This window comes from Oncorhynchus masou, chromosome 17, assembly GCF_036934945.1.
Source record: "Oncorhynchus masou masou isolate Uvic2021 chromosome 17, UVic_Omas_1.1, whole genome shotgun sequence".
Taxonomy (NCBI): domain Eukaryota; kingdom Metazoa; phylum Chordata; class Actinopteri; order Salmoniformes; family Salmonidae; genus Oncorhynchus; species Oncorhynchus masou.
Window position 1 is genome coordinate 7,187,381 of NC_088228.1, and position 25,449 is coordinate 7,212,829.

Below are 25,449 nucleotides of genomic sequence, written 5' to 3' on the forward strand. Positions count from 1 at the left end.
ACGTGTCCTCTGTAACGAGGTAACTCTGGGTCTTCCTTTCCTGTGGCGGTCCTCATGAGAGCCAGTTTCATCATAGTGCTTGATGGTTTTTGCGACTGCACTTGAAGAAACCTTAATGTCTTAAAGTAATGCTGGACTCTCGCTTCTCTTTACTTTTTTGAGCTGTTCTTGCCATAATATGGACTTGGTCTTTTACCAAATAGGGCTAACTTCTGTATGCCACCCCTACCTTGTCACAACACAACTGGTTGGCTCAAACACATTAAGAAAGAAAGAAATTACACAAATGAACTTTTAACAAGGCACACATGTTAAATGAAATGCATTCCAGGTGACTACCTCATGAAGCTGGTTGAAAGAATGCCAAGTGTGTGCAAAGCTTTCATCAAGGCAAAGGGTACTCTCAAATATAAAATATATTTTGAATTTTCACTTTTTTTGGTTACTACATGATTCCATATGTGTTTCATAGTTTTGATGTTTGTGTTTTGATACATATATTTGTTTGACTATTTTCTATATTGTATGTGTGTGTGTGTGTGTGTGTGTGTGTAAGTAATTGTTTGTCTGAATTAACTTTCTCCCAGATATGGCTAATTCTTCCAGAATAAGTAAAGATTTGTCCTGGTTTGTTTTGTGTCTTTAGTAATCATTGGAACCGTATCTGCATCGTCTCTCTGTTTGTGGAACACATGCTGCTAGGCTTTGAGTCTGAGGAGAGGGCGCTCAAGTCTCTGGTCCTTGATCACACTCATACCTTAGGCAAAGTGAGTTCACATAATATGTTTCTGTTATTTAAGTCAACATGCCACCGATTTACATTTTGTGCTTTGTTTATACTTATATATTTATTTCCATATTTCAGGTTTTGCACCCATCACTTAAACTATGTATATGTGAACTCGAACTATGTTAACGTATTGCAATTTTCTCATTACATTGAACTTTGTGCTTAAAGGATAAATTCAGTATTTTACAAGTGAATGTTTAAACTGTTCCTAACTCTGTAACTTCAGCTAACTTTTGACACCACTAGCTAAAAACCGATGGGAGTAATGGGCGACAACTGTGTAATTAAAAAAATAATAATAATTCAACTGAAGTCAACTCAATTGGTTGGATGTCATTTTAACTAATATGTGACTGCTAATTATCTCGTGTGGCAGATTCTGACAAAAAACTCAGACGTAAAATCGGAGGAACCATTTGCGGCCATCATTACAGTACTGAAGACTTGCAAGCAAAAAGCAAGTGATCTGATTTGCAAGTAAGTCTATTTGATATAATTTATTTAGTGTAAAAAGCTATTCATATTATATGTCTACATTATTCGCTGTGGCTGATAAGCTGCATACAGAATTTGATGTTTAATGACGCCAGCTATTTTTTTGCGTTAGGTTTGGTTTCCAGTGCCGTGTGTGCATGGGGGAACCACAAGACCCGGTGGATCTGCCCTGTCACCACATCTTCTGTCTGACCTGTGTCAGAGGATGTCTCAACACAGGCCAAATGTACTGCCCCATGTGCAAACACGAACTCCCAGATGACTTCCAGGTCAAAGTGTCTGAGGACATAAGGTGGGTGTGTTTTACCCTTTAAAAAAAAATAAAACTGGATAGCCAATGATAAAGGACATGTCTTTCCCTGTAACCGTCTTATCTGTCTAAATCTGTCTGTTATGGTTTTGCAGAGCTTGCATCACCCTAAACGCCCAGTTCAGGCAGAGTTGCAATGCGTTTTTCATAGACCTGGTCACTACTGTGTGCTTCAAGGACAACATCCCCCCATCAAAAGGTGTTATCCTGCACCTGTTGTCCTTCCTCATGGTCGAGACAGAACCCATCCCACTCATCAGAGGTACCCTCAACACACACATGCAATAACACACAAACACACTAGTCAAAAATATAGAGTTTAGATTCTGTTTGTTCCTGTATTCTTTTTGACATTTTAAGCATTTAAACAGACCGGAGGAAAGATTGTGGCTCAGTAAAATGTTTTTAATCTTTGTTCTGATTTGTATTATATTTGTTCCAGCACAAAGTCAGATACACACCAAAGATTTCTCACCATTTGATGAGTCTATGGACAAGAATCCTGTGGTGCGATCAGTGATACTCAAGCTTCTGCTCAAGTACACGTGAGTGAACCAGAAAAGAAAGTGTTGTTTTAACACACATACATATATACATACACACACACACACACACACACACACACACACACACACAAAAGTATGTGGACATCCCTTCAAATGAGTGGATTCGGCTATTTCAGCCACACCCGTTGCTGATAGGTGTATAAAATCGAGCACACAGCCATGCAATCTCCATAGACAAACATTGGCAGTAGAATGGCCTTACTGAAGAGCTCAGTGACTTCAACGTGGCACCGTAATAGGATGCCACCTTTCCAACAAGTGAGTTCGTAAAATGTCTGCCTTGCTGGAGCTGCCCCGGTCAACTAAGTGCTATCATTGTGTAGTGGAAACGTCTAGGAGCAACAATGGCTCAGCTGCGAAGTGGTAGGCCACAAAAGCTCACAGAACGGGTCCGTTGAGTGCTGAAACGCGTACCATGTAAAAATCGTCTGTCCTTGTTTGCAACACTCCACTACCGTGTTTCAAACTGCCTCTGGAAGCAACGTCAGCACAAGGACTGTTTGTCGGGAGCTTCATGAAATGGGTTTCCATGGCCGAGCATTCCGCACACAAGCCTAAGATCACCATGCGCAATGCCAAGCGTCGGCTGGAGTGGTGTAAAGCTTGGACTCTGGAGCAGTGGAAAGGTGTTCTCTGGAGTGATGAATCATGCTTCATCATCTGGCAGTCTGACCGACGAATCTGGGTTTGGCGGATGCCAAGAGAATGCTACCTGCCCCAATGTTTAGTGCCAACTGTAAAGTTTGGTGGAAGCGGAATAATGGTCTGGGGCTGTTTTTCATGGTTCAGGCTTGGCTCCTTAGTTCCAGTGAAGGGAAATCGTAACGCTACAGCATACAATGACATTATAGACGATTCTGTGCTTCCAACTTTGTAGCAACAGTTTGGGGAAGGCCCTTTCCTGTTTCAGCATGACAATGCCCCTGTGCACAAAACGATGTCCATACAGAAATTAGTTGTCTATCGGTGTGGAAGAACTTGACTGGCCTGCACAGAGCCCTGACCTCAACCCCATCGAACACCTTTGGGATGAATTTGAATGCCGACTGCGAGCCAAACCTAATTGCCCAACATCAGTCTCACTGATCATCAATCTCACTGATGCTCTTGTGGCTGAATGGAAGCAAGTCCCCGCAGCAATGTTCCAACATTTTGTGGAAATCCTTCCCAGAAGAGTGAAGGCTTTTATAGCAGCAAAGGGGGGACCAACTCCATATTAAAGCCCATAATTTTGGAATGAGATGTTTGACGAGCAGGTGTCCACATACTTTTCATCATGTAGTGTATCACTGCAATGCTGCTGTAACCAGCAACGCAATTCAGTTTGTTTCAGATGTTATCAAACATTTGACTGAAAATGAACTTTTTTTTGTTTGTTGTTGTGTGTTTTTAGCTTTGATGAAGTCAAAGAATATCTGCAGCAGTATTTGACATTGATAGAAGAGAGCAACATTCTAGAGGCTGAGGATAAAAATGAACTTTATGCGCTCTACATCAACTGCCTTGAGGTAGGATCTGACAGGATTTCACCCTAAATCAATGGAGTGCTATCACTATTCTATTTGTAAAAGAGGTCTTCTAACCTCAACGGAACTTTCTGGATAAATAAAGGTTAAATAAATAGAATAGATGTTTAAAACGGTTTTTCTGCAGGACTCCATGTTCGACAGAAATCCACATGAATGCCAGAAGCCTGCAGACCAGCAGGCCTACCTGCAGAAAGAGGCTGAGTTCTTGAGTCACTTCCTGGACTCTGTCACTGCGTCGGCTGAGACTGTCACAATAGAGTACCTGCAACAGATCGCGAGGGTCCGTCTATGCCTGGACACGGCTGCACACTTGCTCCATAGCACACAGTCTGGTAAAAACACTCAGTCAATATGGCGTCACGATTTCTGATCCGTGTTGCTTTACAAATTGTGCTTGTTGGTGTGAATTAATTATAGTTTTTTAAAATGTTTTATACGGAATGTTTTATAAGGAATACTTGCAAATCACTTTGACTGACTGATCCAAGATCTGTCCTCGGTTCCTCACATTGTGTGCAGGGGAATGTGAAAATCGTCAGGATGCTGTTGAGGAGTTCCTGTGTGCTGTTAGGAGCCTGTGTAAGGAGAGTAAGAACGACTGGTACAGGGTTTACCTGATCCGCAACATCAGCAGCCAGCAGGGTGTAGAGTATGTCCAGAGAATGCTGAGGGATACAGAGACGTACAGGTGGCTTTTTCCTGAAGAGGTGCAACAACAGGTACATCACAGGGTTTCATACAACCCCATTTTTTTTTTAAACTGTTAAATCCCCCATTGATCCTGTTTTCTGTCCTCTAGTGTTTACAAACATGTTTCTAAAGTGGGACCTGAGTGGCTTAGATACAACGATGTGTATTTCCTAGCTAGTACTGTGAAGGACGATGTTATAGATATCAGGGTCTCTTCCATTGTCTTGCATGCAGAATGAAGATGTTGGCCAGATGGACCAGTATCTCGTCTATGGAGACGACTACCAGGTTATCCGCGAGGCTGTTGCCAAAGCAGTACTAGAGGACAGTGTGCAGGAGATTGAGGATACCTGTCAGGTATTAGTTTAACTCCACTAAACTTAATACCACTGTATGTAATGTGTGTGTATTAGTTTTATTACAATGTGTAATTTGTGTGTGTGTGTGTGTGTGTGTGTGTTAGTTTTATTAAAACTATTTCTAACCTAAGATTTTATGGATGTTTGGTGAATTTGCCCTCAGCTTTGTGTGTTGTTTTGTTGTAGAGATGTACTGCACCTGCAAGGAGGCGGACCTTGTATATCCTGCTGGCTCTTTTCAGAGAAGTCACCAGTCTGTACCGTGCAGCCAACACAGGCCTCCACCCCACCCCTAAGGTAGGAACACAGGCCTCCACCCCACCCCTAAGGTGGGAACACAGGCCTCCACCCCGCCCCTAAGGTGGGAACACAGGCCTCCACCCCGCCCCTAAGGTGGGAACACAGGCCTCCACCCCACCCCTAAGGTAGGAACACAGGCCTCCACCCCGCCCCTAAGGTAGGAACACAGGCCTTGTTGTGGAAAATCGGATCAAATACAACGCTTTTTAAAAAAAAAATATTATTTCACCTTTATTTAACCAGGTAGGCTAGTTGAGATCAAGTTCTCATTTGCAACTGCGACCTGGCCAAGATAAAGCATAGCAGTGTGAACAGACAACACAGAGTTATACATGGAGTAAACAATTAACAAGTCAATAACACAGTAGAAAAAAAAGGGGAGTCTATATACAATGTGTGCAAAAGGCATGAGGAGGTAAGCGAATAATTACAATATTGCAGATTAACACTGGAGTGATAAATGATCAGATGATCATGTACAGGTAGAGATATTGGTGTGCAAAAGAGCAGAAAAGTAAATAAATAAAAACTGTGGGGATGAGGTAGGTGAAAATGCGTGGGCTATTTACCAATAGATTATGTACAGCTGCAGCGATCGGTTAGCTGCTCAGATAGCTGATGTTTGAAGTTGGTGAGGGAGATAAAAGTCTCCAACTTCAGCGATTTTTGCAATTCGTTCCAGTCACAGGCAGCAGAGTACTGGAATGAAAGGCGGCCGAATGAGGTGTTGGCTTTAGGGATGATCAGTGAGATACACCTGCTGGAGCGTGTGCTACGGATGGATGTTGCCATCGTGACCAGTGAACTGAGATAAGGCGGAGCTTTACCTAGCATGGCCTTGTAGATGACCTGGAGCCAGTGGGTCTGGCGACGAATATGTAGCGAGGGCCAGCCGACTAGAGCATACAAGTCGCAGTGGTGGGTAGTATAAGGTGCTTTAGTGACAAAACGGATGGCACTGTGATAAACTGCATCCAGTTTGCTGAGTAGAGTGTTGGAAGCAATTTTGTAGATGACATCGCCGAAGTCGAGGATCGGTAGGATAGTCAGTTTTACTAGGGTAAGCTTGGCAGCGTGAGTGAAGGAGGCTTTGTTGCGGAATAGAAAGCCGACTCTTGATTTGATTTTCGATTGGAGATGTTTGATATGGGTCTGGAAGGAGAGTTTACAGTCTAGCCAGACACCTAGGTACTTATAGGTGTCCACATATTCAAGGTCGGAACCATCCAGTGTGGTGATGCTAGTCGGGCATGCGGGTGCAGGCAGCGATCGGTTGAAAAGCATGCATTTGGTTTTACTAGCGTTTAAGAGCAGTTGGAGGCCACGGAAGGAGTGTTGTATGGCATTGAAGCTCGTTTGGAGGTTAGATAGCACAGTGTCCAATGACGGGCCGAAAGTAAATAGAATGGTGTCGTCTGCGTAGAGGTGGATCAGGGAATCGCCCGCAGCAAGGGCAACATCATTGATATATACAGAGAAAAGAGTCGGCCCGAGAATTGAACCCTGTGGCACCCCCATAGAGACTGCCAGAGGACCGGACAGCATGCCCTCCGATTTGACACACTGAACTCTGTCTGCAAAGTAATTGGTGAACCAGGCAAGGCAATCATCCGAAAAACCGAGGCTACTGAGTCTGCCGATAAGAATATGGTGATTGACAGAGTCGAAAGCCTTGGCAAGGTCGATGAAGACGGCTGCACAGTACTGTCTTTTATCGATGGCGGTTATGATGTCGTTTAGTACCTTGAGTGTGGCTGAGGTGCACCCGTGACCGGCTCGGAAACCAGATTGCATAGCGGAGAAGGTACGGTGGGATTCGAGATGGTCAGTGACCTGTTTGTTGACTTGGCTTTCGAAGACCTTAGATAGGCAGGGCAGAATGGATATAGGTCTGTAACAGTTTGGGTCCAGGGTGTCTTCCCCTTTGAAGAGGGGGATGACTGCGGCAGCTTTCCAATCCTTGGGGATCTCAGACGATATGAAAGAGAGGTTGAACAGGCTGGTAATAGGGGTTGCGACAATGGCGGCGGATAGTTTCAGAAATAGAGGGTCCAGATTGTCAAGCCCAGCTGATTTGTACGGGTCCAGGTTTTGCAGCTCTTTCAGAACATCTGCTATCTGGATTTGGGTAAAGGAGAACCTGGAGAGGCTTGGGCGAGGAGCTGCGGGGGGGGGTGGAGCTGTTGGCCGAGGTTGGAGTAGCTAGGCGGAAGGCATGGCCAGCCGCTGAGAAATGCTTGTTGAAGTTTTCGATAATCATGGATTTGTCGGTGGTGACCGTGTTCCCTAGCCTCAGTGCAGTGGGCAGCTGGGAGGAGGTGCTCTTGTTCTCCATGGACTTCACAGTGTCCCAGAACTTTTTGGAGTTGGAGCAACAGGATGCAAACTTCTGCCTGAAGAAGCTGGCCTTAGCTTTCCTGACTGACTGCGTGTATTGGTTCCTGACTTCCCTGAACAGTTGCATATCGCGGGGACTGTTCGATGCTATTGCAGTCCGCAACAGGATGTTTTTGTGCTGGTCGAGGGCAGTCAGGTCTGGAGTGAACCAAGGGCTGTATCTGTTCTTAGTTCTGCATTTTTTGAACGGAGCATGCTTATCTAAAATGGTGAGGAAGTTACTCTTAAAGAATGACCAGGCATCCTCAACTGACGGGATGAGGTCAATGTCCTTCCAGGATACCCGGGCCAGGTCGATTAGAAAGGCCTGCTCACAGAAGTGTTTTAGGGAGCGTTTGACAGTGATGAGGGGTGGTCGTTTGACTGCGGCACCGTAGCGGATACAGGCAATGAGGCAGTGGTCGCTGAGATCCTGGTTGAAGACAGTGGAGGTGTATTTGGAGGGCCAGTGGGTCAGGATGACGTCTGAGGGTGCCCTTGCTTACAGAGTTAGGGTTGTACCTGGTGGGTTCCTTGATGATTTGTGTGAGATTGAGGGCATCTAGCTTAGATTGTAGGACTGCCGGGGTGTTAAGCATATCCCAGTTTAGGTAACCTAACAGAACAAACTCTGAAGCTAGATGGGGGGCAATCAATTCACAAATGGTGTCCAGGGCACAGCTGGGAGCTGAGGGGGGTCGGTAGCAGGCGGCAACAGTGTGAGACTTATTTCTGGAGAGAGTAATTTTCAGAATTAGTAGTTCGTACTGTTTGGGTATGGACCTGGAAATGATGACATTACTTTGCAGGCTATCTCTGCAGTAGACTGCAACTCCTCCCCCTTTGGCAGTTCTATCTTGACGGAAGATGTTATAGTTGGGTATGGAAATCTCTGAATTTTTGGTGGCCTTCCTGAGCCAGGATTCAGACACGGCAAGGACATCAGGGTTAGCAGAGTGTGCTAAAGCAGTGAGTAAAACAAACTTAGGGAGGAGGCTTCTGATGTTGACATGCATGAAACCAAGGCTTTTTCGATCACAGAAGTCAACAAATGAGGGTGCCTGGGGACATGCAGGGCCTGGGTTTACCTCCACATCACCCGCAGAACAGAGAAGGAGTAGTATGAGGGTGCGGCTAAAGGCTATCAAAACTGGTCGCCTCGAGCGTTGGGGACAGAGAACAAGAGGAGCAGGTTTCTGGGCATGGTAGAATATATTCAGGGCATAATGCGCAGACAGGGGTATGGTGGGGTGCGGGTACGGCGGAGGTAAGCCCAGACACTGGGTGATGATAAAATCTCTCTCATCTCTGGACATGCTGGTTGTAATGGGTGAGGTCACCGCATATGTGGGAGGTGGGACAAAGGAGGTATCAGGGGTATGAGGAGTCAGACTAGGGGCTCCATTGTGAACTAAAACAATGATAACTAACCTGAGCAACAGTATACAAGGCATATTGACATTTGAGAGAGACATACAGCGAGGTATACAGTAATCACAGGTGTTGAATTTGGAAAGCTAGCTAAAACAGTGGGTGAGACAACAGCTGATCAACTAGCACAACAACAGCAGGTAAAATGGCATTGACTAGGCAACGGGGCCGACAGATAAAACAAACAAGCAGAATGGAGTACCGTGATTAATGGACAGTCCAGCGTGCATCAGCTATGTAGCCAAGTGATCAGAGTCCAGGGGGCAGCGGTGGATGGGGCAGGGTGGCTGGACTGGCGAGTGTTATCCAGGTTAAAAAACAAACAATGACTAAATAGCTTGTAGCTAGTTAGCTGGTTAGCTTCTGGAGGTTCTTGAGTGTGTTCTAAAAATTAAAGATAATAGCGATTCCGTATCACATTGGGTGAGGCAGGTTTCCGGAAGGTATAAACAATTTTTATTTATTTTTTTAAATCGGGAAGAAATAGAAAGTACATATGGGCCACTGCGTGTTTGGGACGCGCGATGCAGACGGTTAGCAGGCCTGTGCTAACAAGCTAACAGATTAGCAGGCCGGGTAAACCAGGTAGTAGTTAGCGGACCTGGGCTAAACAAGCTAGCAGTTAGCATGCCGAATTAGCAAGCAAGGAGATAGCGAGGGCTAGAGAGTTAGCCTTTGGGGGACGTCGCGATGGGGTGAGTCTGTTTATTCCTCTTCATGCGGTGACATCGATAGACCGGTCGTGGGTCCGGGTATTGTAGCCCAGGAGTATACTACGGTGGCAGCACAGGAGCTCTGGCCGGGCTAGCTTCAAGCTACGTGGGTGGAAACGCTAGCCAGGAGTAATCAACCAGGGTTGCGGTTTAGCTCGATAGCTAGTTGTGAAGATCCAGCTGAAAAATGTTCCATTTGCGGTGGGAATCCGGGGATAAAAAATAAATAGGTCCGTTATGCTCTGGTTAGCGTCGCGTTGTTCGACCTGGCGAGAGCTTTCCGAGCTAAAGGTTCGCTGATGACCGGTTAGCTGAAGACCGCTAGCATAGCTGGTGGTTAGCTGGCTAGCTTCAGTTGAGGGGTTCCGGTTCCGAAGTAAATATAAATACTTTAGGAAAAGTAGCTACATTGGGTGAGGCGGGTTGCAGGAGAGTATTTGGAAGCTTCGGTTTAGCAAAATGTTTTTAATAAAGATATGCGAAGAAAAATATCTAAAACGAAAAAGAGACGATATATACAGAGAGACAATACGACAGGACGACTTACTGCTATGCCATCTTGGACATTCCAGAACCTGTGAAATCAATTCGACTTTTAATACAAGAGCATAGCAAGCCGGGATGCTCCGCGGAACACACTCCACTTTCCAGAGCCCCGGCTCCAGTATTTATCCACCTATCTCATATTGGTATACATATTTCCCCGATTCTTTGTTTATCATTATCTTTTTAGTTCAGGCTTCCTACTTGCTTCCGCCCACTAACACCCACATCTGCTTTCCGTTAGATTAGAATGATGTCAAGACCCTTGCTTTGACCTAAAACTAATATACATCCCTCTAACCTATGACCTTATGCTTTGACCCTGTAATTAGCTCCATGTGTTCTTTTGTATGTGTGTCTTTATCTCGGATCAGCAGACTGTGTGTTTCCTCTAGTTTTTGGTGTGTCCAGCTGCCTTGGCGCCTACATGTCTCCTTCTCTTAATGTGATCTGTTTTTAGTGTTCCGCTATCCTATACGTCTTATGTCGCCTTCTCTTCATGTGGTTGTCTAGAATCTGTAGACTATGTGTCTCCATCTTTAGTGTATCCAGCTGTCCTATACATCTATGGCCTCCTCTGGTCTCCTCTCCTATACAATAGACAATGTATTTTACCAGAATTGCAAATGCCCTCTATAAGTGTATATCTTATAGAGAACGCAGGCCTCCGCCCCTAAGGTAGGAACGCAGGCCTCCGCCCCTAAGGTAGGAACGCAGGCCTCCGCCCCTAAGGTAGGAACGCAGGCCTCCGCCCCTAAGGTAGGAACGCAGGCCTCCGCCCCTAAGGTAGGAACGCAGGCCTCCGCCCCTAAGGTAGGAACGCAGGCCTCCGCCCCTAAGGTAGGAACGCAGGCCTCCGCCCCTAAGGTAGGAACGCAGGCCTCCGCCCCTAAGGTAGGAACGCAGGCCTCCGCCCCTAAGGTAGGAACGCAGGCCTCCGCCCCTAAGGTAGGAACGCAGGCCTCCGCCCCTAAGGTAGGAACGCAGGCCTCCGCCCCTAAGGTAGGAACGCAGGCCTCCGCCCCTAAGGTAGGAACGCAGGCCTCCGCCCCTAAGGTAGGAACGCAGGCCTCCGCCCCTAAGGTAGGAACGCAGGCCTCCGCCCCTAAGGTAGGAACGCAGGCCTCCACCCCGCCCTTAAGCTATACATATTGGACCACCTCTTTCAACTCAACATCAGAGGGAAAACTGTTAGCCCACAACTAACGAAAGAGTTGGCAAACTATTCCGATTTTGAAGTTACAATAGTTATACTTTTAATTATATTTATATTTGTAGACTTCAGAAAATCCCAATTACACTTATCCAAAATGTCTGACTTTGTTTTACTCCTCCAGCAATGCAAAGCACTTGAGGACTTCATCGAGGGATCAAGGTACCTACATCGCAAGAAAGTGAGGGACTTTGCCAAAGAATTGGTTCACAACAGGATGGGAGGACTGAGTGTCCTGGCAGACCGGTCCAGTGTGGAGCACACCCTTATAGAGCTGGCTGTCCACATGTCTGCTGTGCTGCTCACTGGGACAGAAGGGCTGCTCACACCTCTACAGCAGCTTGGCCTGTCTCCTAACAATATGCTGGTATGATTCTCATCAGCACCTGTCAATATCTTACATTGACTTTCTCCTTGTTGACTGTGGGAGTTGTCTTTTATCTGCTTATGTCTACCCCAACAGAGTGCCTTTCTACCCACAATGCCCGAGGACATGCTAGCTGTCGCTCAAAGGCTTATAACACAGAATGCAGTGGATTATGGACTCTCCTGGTACTGTAAGTACAGACATTTTGAATCCTAACCTGATAAACGCTTGTACTGTAACTTGAACTTTGAGTTAATCATCGGAGGTACACCTCTGTGAAATTTTATTTGTTAACATCGTGCTACTGGAAGCGTATAGACAGTAACTGTGTTGTGGATATCTACCGTTGGAAATTGATTGTTATTTTCAGATTCAGCTAATATAATTGTGGGTCAAAAACAATGACATTTCTGTATAAGCTCAGTTTTGACTCAAATCTCAACAGCTTGTCCGAATGGTCACCCCTGTGTTGTGGATAAGGTAAGCAAAGTTCTTCATGTAAAATTGCGTTAGTTTAATATTTTATGTTCATTAGCTAAGCAAACAGCCAACTGATTTACCCACTCTATTGCAGTGTGGTCAACCCACCCATAAGGCAAAATGTCTAGAGTGTGAGGCGGAGATTGGAGGGGAGAACCATGTTCCCTTGACTGGTTTCCAGAAGATGGAGCTACATCAGTAAGTCAGCTCTCTAAGGGCCCAACATTGATATTACTGCCAAAGCATCAGAGTAGGAGTGCTGATCTAAGATCAGTTTGGCCTTTAAAATTATACTCAACAAAATACAGGAGGGACCTGATCCTAGATCAGCACTCCCACACTCTTAGAAAAATGGTTCTTCATCTATCCCAATAGGATAACTCTTCGAATAACCCTTTTTGGTTCCAGGTAGAACCCTTTTGGTTCCATGTACAACTCTTTCCACCCCAAAGGGTCCAACCTGGAACCAAAAAGGGTTCCTATGAAGATAAGAACCTCTTTGGAACCCTTTGTTTCTTAGAGTGTTTTCTGATACGTTTGATACATGGCTCCAGATCTCATGTCACGACCAAAAACTGAACGTGTCCTCTTAGGGGAGATCTCACAAGGACTGGCCACATCCTGGGAGACCCTCAGAGGAGGGACAACCCAGACACCCTGGACACCAAAAACATGTCCCTCACCCCCTTCATCCTGGTCAGACTGCTCACCCACCTGGCCATGCTGAGAGGGGCCTCAGAGCAGCCACAGGTAGGCCATCTTGTCTGCCAAAAGCTGCCAACTCTTTCTAGCTTTATGGGTCCAGTGTGTGAAAGAACAGTACCTTAATTAAGTAGGGAGTCCACCCACACTGCCAAGAGTGATTGCTTTGGTGATGAAATTCCACTTCCTTGTAATATAAAATACATTTTACCAATAGAAATATGATAATTCATGTTATTAATTGTTCAGTGGGTTCTTTCTTGAACATATCAACATTAAAGTCGGATTTCATAACATTATACATCTAATTTATAAGCATCGAGCTCTATTGACATAGCGGTGCAGGTTTCTAGTAACAACTTTTGAGGATTTTTAGCCTTCAAAGTTGTTTCTGCGGTTTGCTAAAAGCAAAATGTGCATGAAGAGCTGAATTAAATGTAAAAGGCTTGGTATACGCTCAGTGCTCAGTTGAAATTTCAGAGATATGCTAGTTTTTGTGAGAAATATTTGAAAAAGAACATGAAATAATTTGTCTCAAAATCGATATCTATCTTACCTCTCAATTTTTTTTAATGTCCTGTGGGTTCGAGAAGAAAGAGTTCAACAGGAAAGTTTGCCTGTCAGGTAGCCTTAATTCTTGCGCAGAATTTATTTAACTAGGCAAGTCAGTTAAGAACAAATTCTTATTTTCAATGACAGCCTAGGAACAGTGGGTTAACTGCCTGTTCAGGGGCAGAACGACAGATTTGTACCTTGTCAGCTCGGGGATTTGAACTTGCAACCTTTCCAACTCTCTAACCATTAGGCTACCCTGCCGCCCCACCATGTTCAATTAATTTCTGACCACTTCTTTTCTCTCTGGACCCATTTGATTTAGTCCCCACTAATTCCATCCAACGAGGGTAAAAACTCTGTTAACTTCTTAACAGATTGTGATCGAGACATGAGGCTTGGACCACTGGCTTTCTTAGAGGATTATCTATACCAGAGCATGAAAGGGAGGACCATCTTCAGTGAATTCCATAAAAAATAGTGAAACAGTAAAAAAGTTATCCTTTAGATAAAACCATACTAAACATTTTTACATCTCCAAATCATTTATTAAAACACACTGTTTTGCAATGAAGGTCTACAGTAGCCTCAACAGCACTCTGTAGGGTAGCACCACGGTGCAGCCGGAGGACAGGTACGGTTCTCACCCCCTTCCATAGATTTAGACGGTAATTATGGCAACTTCCTGAGGACATCCTCCAACCTATCAGAGCTCTTGCAGCATGAACTGTCCACCCAATCAAAGGATCAGAAAATTAATCGAGTACTGAAAGCATAAGCTACAGCTAGCTAGCACTGCAGTGCATGAAATATGGTGAGTAGTTGACTCAAAGAGCGATAACGACAATAGTTGAACAGTTTTGAACAAATTAATTTCTTAAAAAATGAAGGAGAGTGTTCGTTTTTTAAATTGATTTTTTTATTACTTAGCTAGCTAGTTTAGCCTACTCAAACACACGGCTCAAACCTTTCCAAGTCAAGGTAAGCTTTTGGTTTTATATATGTATTGCCACCAGGGCCCGCCGGTGTAACTGCTAAACTGCTTGCTGACTGTACACTGTACAGCAAGATTGTAGCGGGTTTACTAACGCTTTAGTTCTAGTAGCTATGTTCTAGTAGCTATGACGTTAGCTAATATGGTGACAACGATGTAGGCTGTGTTTAGCAGTTGGATTGTAAAGGTCCCAGACAGCTGATGAGTTGTGCACTGAAGTCCACAAGCGAAGGGAAAAGGTGAGGGGAGGAGAGTGCGTCGATGCGAGAAGGAATTATGCTGTTTGTATGTGGCTGCTATGAAAGTGAACTGTGTTTGCGTGTGATCAGGGGTGTATTCATTCAACCGATTCTGTTGATAAACATTTCTTAAACGGAAGCATAAGGAACGAAATGGGGATAAACATACCTAAATTTGTTGGACTAATGATTACTCAAGATTAGCTAGATAAAGGCAAGAGTGCAAGGTGGTATTGAATGTGTCACTGACTGTCACCTTCATTACTCAAATTGTTTCTCTCGACCTGTGCACCTACGTTGTAAAATTTCATTCATAGGCTAGGTTGTAGCAACCTCATGATGGGTATAGGGAAAATCGAGTGTCATGTAGTAACCTAAACCTACCGATGTAACATTGAGCTGGGTGAATGGAATATGAATGACAGTCATCCAATATGCTGTAATAGAAATAAGGCCATGCTCATTAAAAAAAATGATCGTCCTCATCTTGAACAGCACCGATCCACACAATTAACATATTATTTTACCCATTGGTCAAAATATGCGTTTTTGATTGGACAACCTACCTTAAGTAAATTGAAATTGTGTACCATTGTTTACTCAATTATATAGCTCACAATAAGACCTGTATAGATGTAGCATCAGTCAGCTTGTTAGTTTATTTTTTTACTCATTTCAAATGTTCTATTGCAAATGAAATCCAAAGAAGTTTATAAAAGGCAGTATTTCACAATAATATTCTCCGATAGTCAGTATGAAGGTTTGCGCTCAGGCTAGATTGAAAGGTGTCTGGTGCATAGGAGAAAACATATCTATAGAGGCCAAAAGGTCGTCACACTTTAAAACCATAAAGGAATAACCCAACGAGGTTGAGATGCAAGATAATATATTTAATTAGTAGTAAAGGACATTTATGCCACGTTTAAACCTCATTCCTTATCTCCAGCACCTAACCAACGTTTTACAATATGTGAAAATAGCACAATTTCTATGATCTGCGGGTTCAAAAGATAAGGAGGTTCTAGAAGAATTACTTCTCTGTGACATCACAGGGTAGAATTAGAAGAGTAGAATTAAAAGTTTAAAAAGAAAAAAAATAAGTGATTTTCAAAATCTGCAACAAGTGTCTATCCAGAGGCAGGGTGTTCTTCTTGCTCCCCACGTCACCGCAAATCTCATAGTGTTTGGAGAAGAAAAAAAAACATTTTCATAAACAGTGATTTAACTTTTGATGATGTCGTCGGGTAGAACTTTTTAACTAAAGGCTGAAACGTATGCTCCTTATTTTGTTTTTAAGGAAATTTAAAAGAATGTTAAAATTGTACATACAGCGTCAAGTTCAACGGCCTTATCTTTTAAAACATTTTGTATCAAGAGACACTGAAACAGGAGCCCTATCCTTCTCTATACCTTGCACTTTCACCATCTTGTATTCTTTCCTGCAATTAATCTCCCCGTTTCTTTTCTTTCTAGTCCATCCAGCAGATCATCCAGCCTCCAGTCCAGGACGCCTGCCAATTTCTGATTTGTCACCTGCTGAAAGATATGGATCAGCTGACCAAAGCCCTGGGGAAGGGAAATGATGACACGGTCACCACCGTCCACCTGATAGTCAGATCCATTCTGGAACCACCACCGACCAATCAATGTAAGGACGTTCACTTCAAAGGGAATTGTTTGAGTTTGGCAGGTACTCACACTCAAGCTATAAAAAAGAGGAAAAAACCAAGAAGGCAGAGATGTAAAAATATACATTATTTTATTCCACGCTGGAAAGAATACAAAGTGCCATTGTAAAGTAAAACAAAAAACAAAAAACTTTATTTTTAAATTTTAGTATACATTTTGTTCCTTTTTATGGCTTAAGTGCAAGTACCTGCTGAACTCTGCTGTTTACAATTATGAAAGCTAAAAATGCTTGGAGACTGTATAGCGCACCATCATTGACTAGTCAGTCGTGTCTTTGTTTCTAGTGCCGGCTGGCAATGATCCCCAACTCTCAACTAAAGAGGCCAGAAATACCTGGGAGACAACTGTTGCTACTGACATCATCACTCCTCAGTTGAAGGTGAATCCTTTTTGGATAATATTTTCAGTTGGCTAGTACTGTACAGCGTGATTGAAAGATATTCTATTCTAGCTTTGACAAGAACAATGACAACCGTTTGTGTGTGTCATCACAGAACCTTGACCAGCAGCTGAGGGAGGTGAACGCCACCATCAGAGACGACTCCCGTGTCTCCTCTAACTTCGTCATGAGGGTGACATTTGGGGACGAGTGTCCGTTGTCCTCCCTGTCTCAGGGCTCCCAGGTCCACTGTTCAGGGGTTTGGAGCTGCAGAGAGAGGGTGTCCCTACTCAGTCTCACCCACATCGTAGAACAGAATGACGGAAAGGACAAGCTGCCATTACTCTGGAGGTTCCTACAGAAGGTAAACCGTCATGAAGTGTCTTTTGGGGTTTTTCGTAACCGCTCTGTAAGTATGTATACTGTAACTATGTATTATTATTAAATATGTGCTCTTTCTTGCTATATTGTATGTGGTAAAATGTCAACAGCATATTTTAATGGTTTCTTTGTGATTCTGGGACATTTTTTTAATCACACGATCGACTGCGTTATTCATTTGGACAGGAGGCGGAGTTCCGGCTGGTCAAGTTCCTTCCAGATATCCTGGCCCTACAGAAGAGTCTGGTGAAAAAGTTCCAGAACTCATCAGACCTGATGGATGTCTCCATCAGAGAGTTCATCCAACGACAGCCAGGTAACAATCCATCTTTGGTACTATGCAACATAGTTGTTCTCATTTTTGTTCTCAATAAATGTTTATCTTCTAACAGGACCAATGAGAGTGTGGTATGAGAAGCAAGTCCAGATATTTCTGAACACGTGGAACCTGCTCAGAGTATCTGTAGCCACCAGTGAGTTACCCTGTCCTCTATAAAACATGGCAGGTTGCCCTTACGACCAGAATGAATAGTCAAAAACAATAATCTATTGTTTAGTGTGTGTTTTTGACAGCCCCTGTCTGTGAATCATGAACATTTTCATTGTGTGTGTGTGTGTGTAGATGAGATAAAGATCCCAGAGGACTTCTGGAAGGATGATTTGGACCTGGACAGTGACCTCCATTACCTCCTGCCGCGGCGTCAGGGTCCAGGCTTGTGTTCCACGGCTCTGCTAAGCTACCTGGTGGCCCTTCACAATGAGCTGCTGCACTCTGTGGACCGCCACACTGGGGAAGACACCAGGTACACTAACGACGAATGAGAGAGAGTTCCACCGAAAGCTTACTTAAAGAGACATTTTTAAATGGCCACCCGCTGTTATAATCTCCACCGGCCACAGCCAGAAGAGGACTGGCCACCCCTCAGAGCCTGGTTCCTCTCTAGGTTTCTTCCTAGGTTCTGGCCTTTCTCAGGAGTTTTTCCCTAGCCACCGTGCTGCTACATCTGCATTGCTTGATGTTTAGAGTTTTAGGCTGCGTTTCTGTATAAGCACTACATCTGCTGATGTAAAAAAGGCTTTATAAATACATTTGATTTCAACTAGATTGTTTACTCAAAACGAAATGTTAGGATTTTGTTAATTTGTTGAAATGACCACTTGCATCATCACCACAGTTCTTTGCTCTACTGAAAAGTGCTCAATATTGAAGAATTGGGGATTGTGGACAATTGATCAAAACATGGGAAGCAATGAATAACGCAATGCACAGTATAAAATAAATAGGTTAAAGGCCGTTGACTGAATAGGTGGTGACTTTCTGCATCAACAGCTACAAGGTGAGCCTGTCAGAGCTGACAGAGCTGCATGTGATCCGCTATGAACTGGAGAAGGACCTGCTGCCCCTGGTGCTGTCTAACTGCCAGTACAGCTTGGAGCGTGGCAAGGAGACCCTGTCTGAGTACGACCTGCCCAAGATCCAGCAGCAGGTTCTTACCCGTTTCCTGCAGGGCAAGCCTCTCATCACACTGACTGTAAGAGTTCAGGGCCTGCTTTCATTTCAGTCCCTGGTCACGTTCCATAGTTCCTACCTCTTTAGTGTTCACAGATCTGAGTGGAATATTGAACTATAGTTGAAGGTAATATGGCACTCACTGACTTAACCAATGGGTTGACTTTCAGGGAATCCCCACTCTGGTCACCAGACACGAGCGAGATTATGACATCATTTTCAAAATGGTGAAAGGAAACGTGTCTCAGGCAAGTCGTTCTTCATCATCAAACTTGTTTTTGTTTATACTCTTAATATGGCATGTGATTATTCACTTCACTTTACAAAAAAAAATATTGGAATGTTGTTGTTTCTTTTAGGAGCATCTGCCGTCCCTGACCCTCACAGCCCTGTCCAGGGATCTGCAGGCGTACAGTGAGGTGTGTGAAGCCCTGAAGGCTGTGGAGCTGGCTCTGGGCTTCCTGTCCATGACTGGGGGAGTTTCCCAGATGCCCCTGGACTGCTACCTGGAGGACATGCTGAAGATGGGCGAGCAGATGGACCCTCGCATCTTAAAGGTGACACAGCCACACCATTTATAATATTACATGAAACACATGACTTGGTTGGTCAATATCAACTTAAAAACTAGGCAACAGGATGTTGTCACAAACAGCACTGCAGACATTAAGATGAACGTGATGCAATACTTCTCTCTCTCACACAGTCACACAGAGTATCTGTGCATGTGCACGGCTGTGCGATTCACTCTGCTACAACGTGAACCAAAGCAGCAGAGAGGTTTAGCCTCGCACTTCAACGCTCTTAGTTGTTTAGAAATCAACCAGATATTGCTGGGTTTTCTTACATTTTGTGCATCGCTAATTCTACCTTAAATGCAAGTGGTGAATTGTTTTCAATGTTCATAACATGTGTTCTACGCGGTGCCGTTTCTGTAGGCTCTGGGCAGGTGTAGTCTGAAGCACTGTGTGGCTCTGTGGCAGCTCCTGTCTTCCCTCAAATCAGAGAACATGCTGAAGAGTCTGAAGAGGGTAAGACACGTTCAGACCAACCAACGAGATACAGAACATGACACAATCATCCACAAAACATGACACAATCATCCCTAAAACAACGTGACTGTGTCAATTATGTGAGCTCCTCTGAGAGAGGGTTCAATGTTTTAAACCCAAACGTATTACATTGTAAAATTAAGTATTTGCACAGCTGAGAGAGTTTCCCCCCCCCCTCTCCTCTTCAAGGACCCTTTCTCTGGGGTGTCTACAGAGTACCAGCAGCCCCTGGAGGAGGAACAGAAGAGGCTGCTCCAGGGGTTCATCTCCAAGGGTCACGTTGACACCTGGCTGCTGGAGATGCACGAGTTCCTCCTGCTGAATCTGGGGAAACCGCATGTCTCAGACACCTACAAACCAGACTGGAGGTGAGGTCAAATGGCAACCATGAAGGAACTCTGGGGCAAATCATAGGTTCCAAACCATGCAACGATATTCACTCTAACTTTTTAAAGGGATAGTTCACTTTTCTAGTTTGGCTTGTTTTGCGGCTAACATTTTTTTTGTTGGAGTATGTAGCAATCATAGAAATAAGAATGAACAGAACAGGCTTGGAAGCTTTAAACCTGGCAATGGATTGGTAAACTCATGGGTACACTTGCAATGGCTGCCTGGTATTGTGATGCAATTTTGTTATTTTGGAATGTTCTAATGGATGTGGCTCATGCAATGGAATGTATTTTTTGTAATTTAAGCAATAAGGAACAAGTGGCAGTGCTGTATCATGAATACAGTCACGGGTAAATGGCGGCGTTTGACCCGGCGCGTGATAAATCAAATAAAGCCCTTCTTACATCAGCTGATATATCAAAGTGCTGCACAGAAACCCAGCCTAAAACCCCAAGCACGGTGGCTAGGAAAAACTCCCTAGAAAGGCCAAAACCTAGGGAGGAACCAGGCTCTGAGGGGTGGCCAGTCCTCTTTTGGCTGTGCCGGGTGGAGATTATAACAGAACATGGCCAAGATGTTCAAATAGATGACCAGCTGGGTCAAATAATAATCACAGTGGTTGTCGAGGGTGCAACAGGTCAGCACCTCATGTCAGTTGGCTTTTCATAGCCGATCATTCAGAGTATCTCTACCGCTCCTGCTGTCTCTAGAGAGTTGAAATATCACAGGTAGCACGTCTGGTGAACATAGCCGCAGGCAGAACAGTTGAAACTGGAGCAGCAGCACGGCCAGGTGGACAGCAAGGAGTCATCAGGCCAGGTCCTAGGGCTCAGGTCCAGAGAGAGAGAGAGAGAGAATAACATAACATACTGACCCTCGCCCCCCGACGCATAAATACTGAAGGCTGAGACTGGAGGGGTCAGGAGACACTGTTGCCCCATCCAACGATACCCCCTGGACAGGGCCAAACAGGCAGGATATAACCCCACCCACTTTGCCAAAGCACAGCCCCCACACCACTAGAGGGATATCTTCAACCACCAACTTACCATCCTGAAACAAGACCGAGTATAGCCCACAAAGATCTCAGCCACGGCACGATAGCTCTTATAGATCTGTGACCATCATATTCAAATAACAATGAATTACATATTTTCATACATTTTATTTGGATAAGTCAAGTCATACAATTTCATTCCTTCACCAGAAGATAAAGTCTGGACAAAAATCTGGTTGTTAGTTATTTTAACCATGTTGCTACAGACACGACCCAGTCGTTAATTATTTTTGCGTAGTTGCTATACAAAAGGACCGGTCGTCCGTTCTAAACAAAATGGATACTATGCAGTCTGGACAACGTTCTTGTCACCTGCTTGCTAACTATGTATGGTACTACAGAGATCGAAAATCAAATGTGAAACATTGTTTCTGAGGTTGGACAGGCAGACAGCGAGGCTTATATTAATCCTTAAGGGAGTCTATTGACGCACTGGTGCATCAATCTAAGTAAGATAATTTTTAAAAAAAAAGTTTAAGCTTGTATCTTTAGTGGAAGGTGGCTGAGATTCAGCTGTGTTTGTCAGACCATGAGACATCCCGTAAATTGGTTTTCTCACAAAAACGCCTGTACGCTCTGAATGGTTATGACCACTCATTGAAAAGGGGAGATTCTCATGAACACGATGTTGTTTTCCATTTAGCTCTACGACCCCCATAAGTGTCACAGGACCCGTCTCAAGGTAACCCATACAAACAAATGGAAGTAGTTTTGTGCCGACAAAAATAAGGAGTTAAATATGTGTCCTAAAATGTTTTTTGAATTCTGAGCTTTCTTATATATCCTAGATATAGGACAGACAGTCCAGAAAGGAATAAGGTTTTGAAGTGTCTTTTTTTACATTTATGAATGTGTTATTCAATGCATTTCTATGGACCATAGTAGTAAAGGCAAAATTCTATATTTGATTTAAAAAAAAAAATATTTAGATATTTTGTTATACCTAAATGGGTCCTAAAACTCCAAATCAAACCGCTAAATGATCCATGGTATGACTGCTTAGACTTCTAGAGGTTAACTCCCATTGTACCAAACTAAATGCTAGACAGGAAGTTGATAAATACAGGACATGATTGGGACAGCAACATGAACAAGATATTTGTATGGAGGCGTAGTGATCATTTTCAGATGGAACTGTTAGCAGGCATAGGTGTGTCTGTGACGGCCAATACAACACGGCTTGAAGCTGCTCGTCCAATCAGCATCCAGGATCCAAACGACCAGTTATTGTCAGTTGAGTTGACTCGATAAATCACAGAACAGATTGAAGGGTACACTTACTGCTTTTACTTCCTGGCATGGGTACACTCAAAATGGCTGCCAGTCCACCCATTATGGCATCATTGACTTAAAAGGAGACGCCATTTCTGTTCATTCTTATTTCACATTTCTATGGTAGCAGAAACAGCTTGCATCTGTTAGCACAAAGACACCAGCTAAATTTATTTTATTTTGAAGGAAGCTACAGCACCCTGGGAAAGTTGAAAATAAGTTAAAACTTCCAAAAATGAACTTTCACTCATTTTCTAAAAAAGGGGAAATGTACCATTATTTTGTGCATGTATGCATTAGTTATAAAAAGCCCTAAACAATATAGTGCTTTTCAGCCATTCTCTGCCCGCACCTGCCCGCCCGACGAGCATCACTACTCTGGACAGTTCTGACCTAGAATAATGTGGACAACTACAAATATCTAGGTGTCTGGCTCGACTGGAAACTCTCCTTCCAGACTCATATCAAACATCTCCAATCCAAAATCAAATCTAGAAGAATCGGCTTTCTATTTCGCAACAAAGCCTCCTTCACTCACGCCGCCAAACTTACCCTAGTAAAACTGACTATCCTACCGATCCTCGACTTCGGCGATGTCATCTAAAAAATAGCTTCCAATCAATCAAATCAAAGTTTATTTGTCACATGCGCCGAATACAACAGGTTCCAGTGAAATGGAACCTTACAGTGAAATTCTTACTTACAGGCTCTAACCAATAGTGCGGAGAAAAAAAGGGGTGTGTGTGTAGGTAAGTAAAGAAATAAAACAACAGTAAAAAGACATTTGAGAAATAAGAATAGCAAGGCCATATACTGACACCTGTTAGTCAGGCTTATTGAGGTAGTATGTACATGTGGGAATGGTTAAAGTGACTGTGCATATATGATGAACAGAGTGTATCAGAAGCGTAAAAAGAGGGGTTGGCGAATTGCAAAAATCACTGAAGCTGGAGACTTATATTTCTCTCACTAACTTTAAACATCAGCTATCTGAGCAGCTAACCGATCGCTGCAGCTGTACATAGTCCATCTGTAAATAGCCCACCCAATCTACCTACCTCATCCCCAAATTGTTCTATTTTACTTTGCTGCTCTTTTGCATACCAGTATCCCTACTTACACACATTAATCTGCTCATCATCATCTGCTCATCTATCACCCCAGTGTTAATCTGCTAAATTGTAATTACTGTGTTACTATGACCTATTTATTGCCATACCACCTCACGCCATTTGCACACACTCTATATAGATATTCTTTTTTTTCTGTTGTGTTATTGACTGTATGTTTGTTTATTCCATGTGTAACTCTGTTGTTTCTGTCGCACTGCTTTGCTTTATCTTGGCCAGGTCGCAGTTGTAAATGAGAACTTGTTCTCAACTAGCTTACCTGGTTAAATAAAGGTGAAATATATATATATTTATATATATTTTAAATAGTCTGAGGTCTGAAATCACAAGACTTTTCCTCTCTCTCTCTCATTCTACCTTGTTAGTGTCAAAGAGACGTTGGCTGGATACATCGACCGCAAAGGAGTAGAAGTCCTGCCTGACGTGGAGGCCTCCTTCCCAGACGAGATACTCCTTTCACAGATTGTAGAGACCTGGAAATTCACTGTGACTTACCAACAGGAATGGATGACGTAATTGATCAACTGTCCATTTGAATGTAAATGGCTACTATAAACAATCAGGGAAATGTTAGAAAAGATAACAGGAGTAGCCTGTCATAAACACGATTTGTTATTAGCCTTTAAGTGATAGCACAGTACAGTATGTGCACCACTGACACTCCAGATGCATATTTAAATGGTAAATATGAAGAATCATGCCTTCCTCCATGCAAAAAAAACTGCTTTGAATGTGATTTTCCTTGACTGTTTAAAAGTAATAGTTTTTAGTGAATCTTTTTTTAATGTTAATTTTTTGGGGGAAATATAGTTGACTTTGAGATTATATTCAAACTTTTTTATTTTATGCAGTGTAAAATGGTTTATATTTTTTATGTTATGTTCTTTTTTTTTTACCTCGTTTATAAAAAAAAAATGGTTTGCAATCTTCAGACTGTTGTTATTTGGCGTTTCTTCCAAGATAATATATCCTGACACCATTGACTTTAGATCAGTGGGCGCTATGGGTCCATTTTGTCTCATTTGCAGCCTTGTTAGTGAAATGCATGACATTAGAATTGTATCTGGTTGAACATCTTGGCCATGTTCTGTTATAATCTCTACCCGGCACAGCCAGAAGAGGACTGGCCACCCCACATAGCCTGGTTCCTCTCTAGGTTTCTTCCTAGGTTTTGGCTTTTCTAGGGAGTTTTTCCTAGCCACCGTGCTTCTACACCTGCATTGCTTGCTGTTTGGGGTTTTAGGCTGGGTTTCTGTACAGCACTTTGAGATATCAGCTGATGTACGAAGGGCTATATAAATAAATTTGATTTGATTTGATTTGATTTGAGAATTCAGTATAGCCCTCATCTCCCAAAAAATATAACTTTTTATTTTTTTGTTCTGATTGAATAGGAGTAGATTATTTGCTTTGTCTTAAATCATTTGTCCAATCATGACATCCTGAAATAAAGGGGGTGGAGCCATCATCTCACTTTGAGACGCAATTATATCATGGCTGTCCTTCACTGTTTTCCACCACAGAGAGAAAGCTATTCCAAAAACTTGATTTTACATTTTAACCAAGTTAAATTAAATAAATCATTTGCACTCATTTTTATAGGGTTTTCACTTTGTTTTTAAAAGGGTTAATTTCTTAAAATGTATGTTCGGGTCAAAATTAAGTTCATCTTAAATTAATGAACATTTACCCTTTTAATTTGGTCAGTCCATTTTAGATCATAAAAGCATATCATGGATACAATCATCCAAAACACAATCAAGATTGCTTTCACTTTAGGGCTTAATGAATTTATTTCAATTAACTGATTTCCTTATATGAACTGTAACTTTGTAAACTTTGAAATTGTTGCGTTTTTAAATATACTGAAAGCAATCTTGATTGTGTTTTGGATGAAGTTGTGTACATGATGTGCTTTTATGATCTAAACCGGACACGTT

At 43.2% G+C, this 25,449-nt stretch overlaps 1 protein-coding gene across 1 annotated transcript in view; it reads left to right on the top strand.

Moving 5' to 3' along the window:
• Positions 1-24,440, top strand: part of LOC135558357 (E3 ubiquitin-protein ligase rnf213-alpha-like) — a 63,700-nt gene extending 39,260 nt beyond the window's left edge. The window contains exons 41-67 of the mRNA XM_064992106.1: positions 647-767; positions 1,167-1,267; positions 1,398-1,577; positions 1,691-1,857; positions 2,038-2,140; positions 3,555-3,669; positions 3,815-4,022; positions 4,210-4,409; positions 4,615-4,737; positions 4,926-5,036; positions 11,440-11,682; positions 11,779-11,872; positions 12,128-12,162; positions 12,257-12,360; positions 12,756-12,912; positions 16,123-16,297; positions 16,623-16,717; positions 16,833-17,081; positions 17,285-17,414; positions 17,491-17,571; positions 17,721-17,901; positions 18,429-18,630; positions 18,779-18,856; positions 18,968-19,165; positions 19,547-19,639; positions 19,850-20,028; positions 23,875-24,440. Of these exons, the coding sequence (XP_064848178.1) occupies positions 647-767; positions 1,167-1,267; positions 1,398-1,577; positions 1,691-1,857; positions 2,038-2,140; positions 3,555-3,669; positions 3,815-4,022; positions 4,210-4,409; positions 4,615-4,737; positions 4,926-5,036; positions 11,440-11,682; positions 11,779-11,872; positions 12,128-12,162; positions 12,257-12,360; positions 12,756-12,912; positions 16,123-16,297; positions 16,623-16,717; positions 16,833-17,081; positions 17,285-17,414; positions 17,491-17,571; positions 17,721-17,901; positions 18,429-18,630; positions 18,779-18,856; positions 18,968-19,165; positions 19,547-19,639; positions 19,850-20,028; positions 23,875-24,025 (3,874 nt within the window). The 3' untranslated portion in view covers positions 24,026-24,440. The remainder of the gene's footprint in view (positions 1-646; positions 768-1,166; positions 1,268-1,397; positions 1,578-1,690; positions 1,858-2,037; positions 2,141-3,554; positions 3,670-3,814; positions 4,023-4,209; positions 4,410-4,614; positions 4,738-4,925; positions 5,037-11,439; positions 11,683-11,778; positions 11,873-12,127; positions 12,163-12,256; positions 12,361-12,755; positions 12,913-16,122; positions 16,298-16,622; positions 16,718-16,832; positions 17,082-17,284; positions 17,415-17,490; positions 17,572-17,720; positions 17,902-18,428; positions 18,631-18,778; positions 18,857-18,967; positions 19,166-19,546; positions 19,640-19,849; positions 20,029-23,874) is intronic.
• Positions 24,441-25,449: the final 1,009 nt, after the last annotated feature.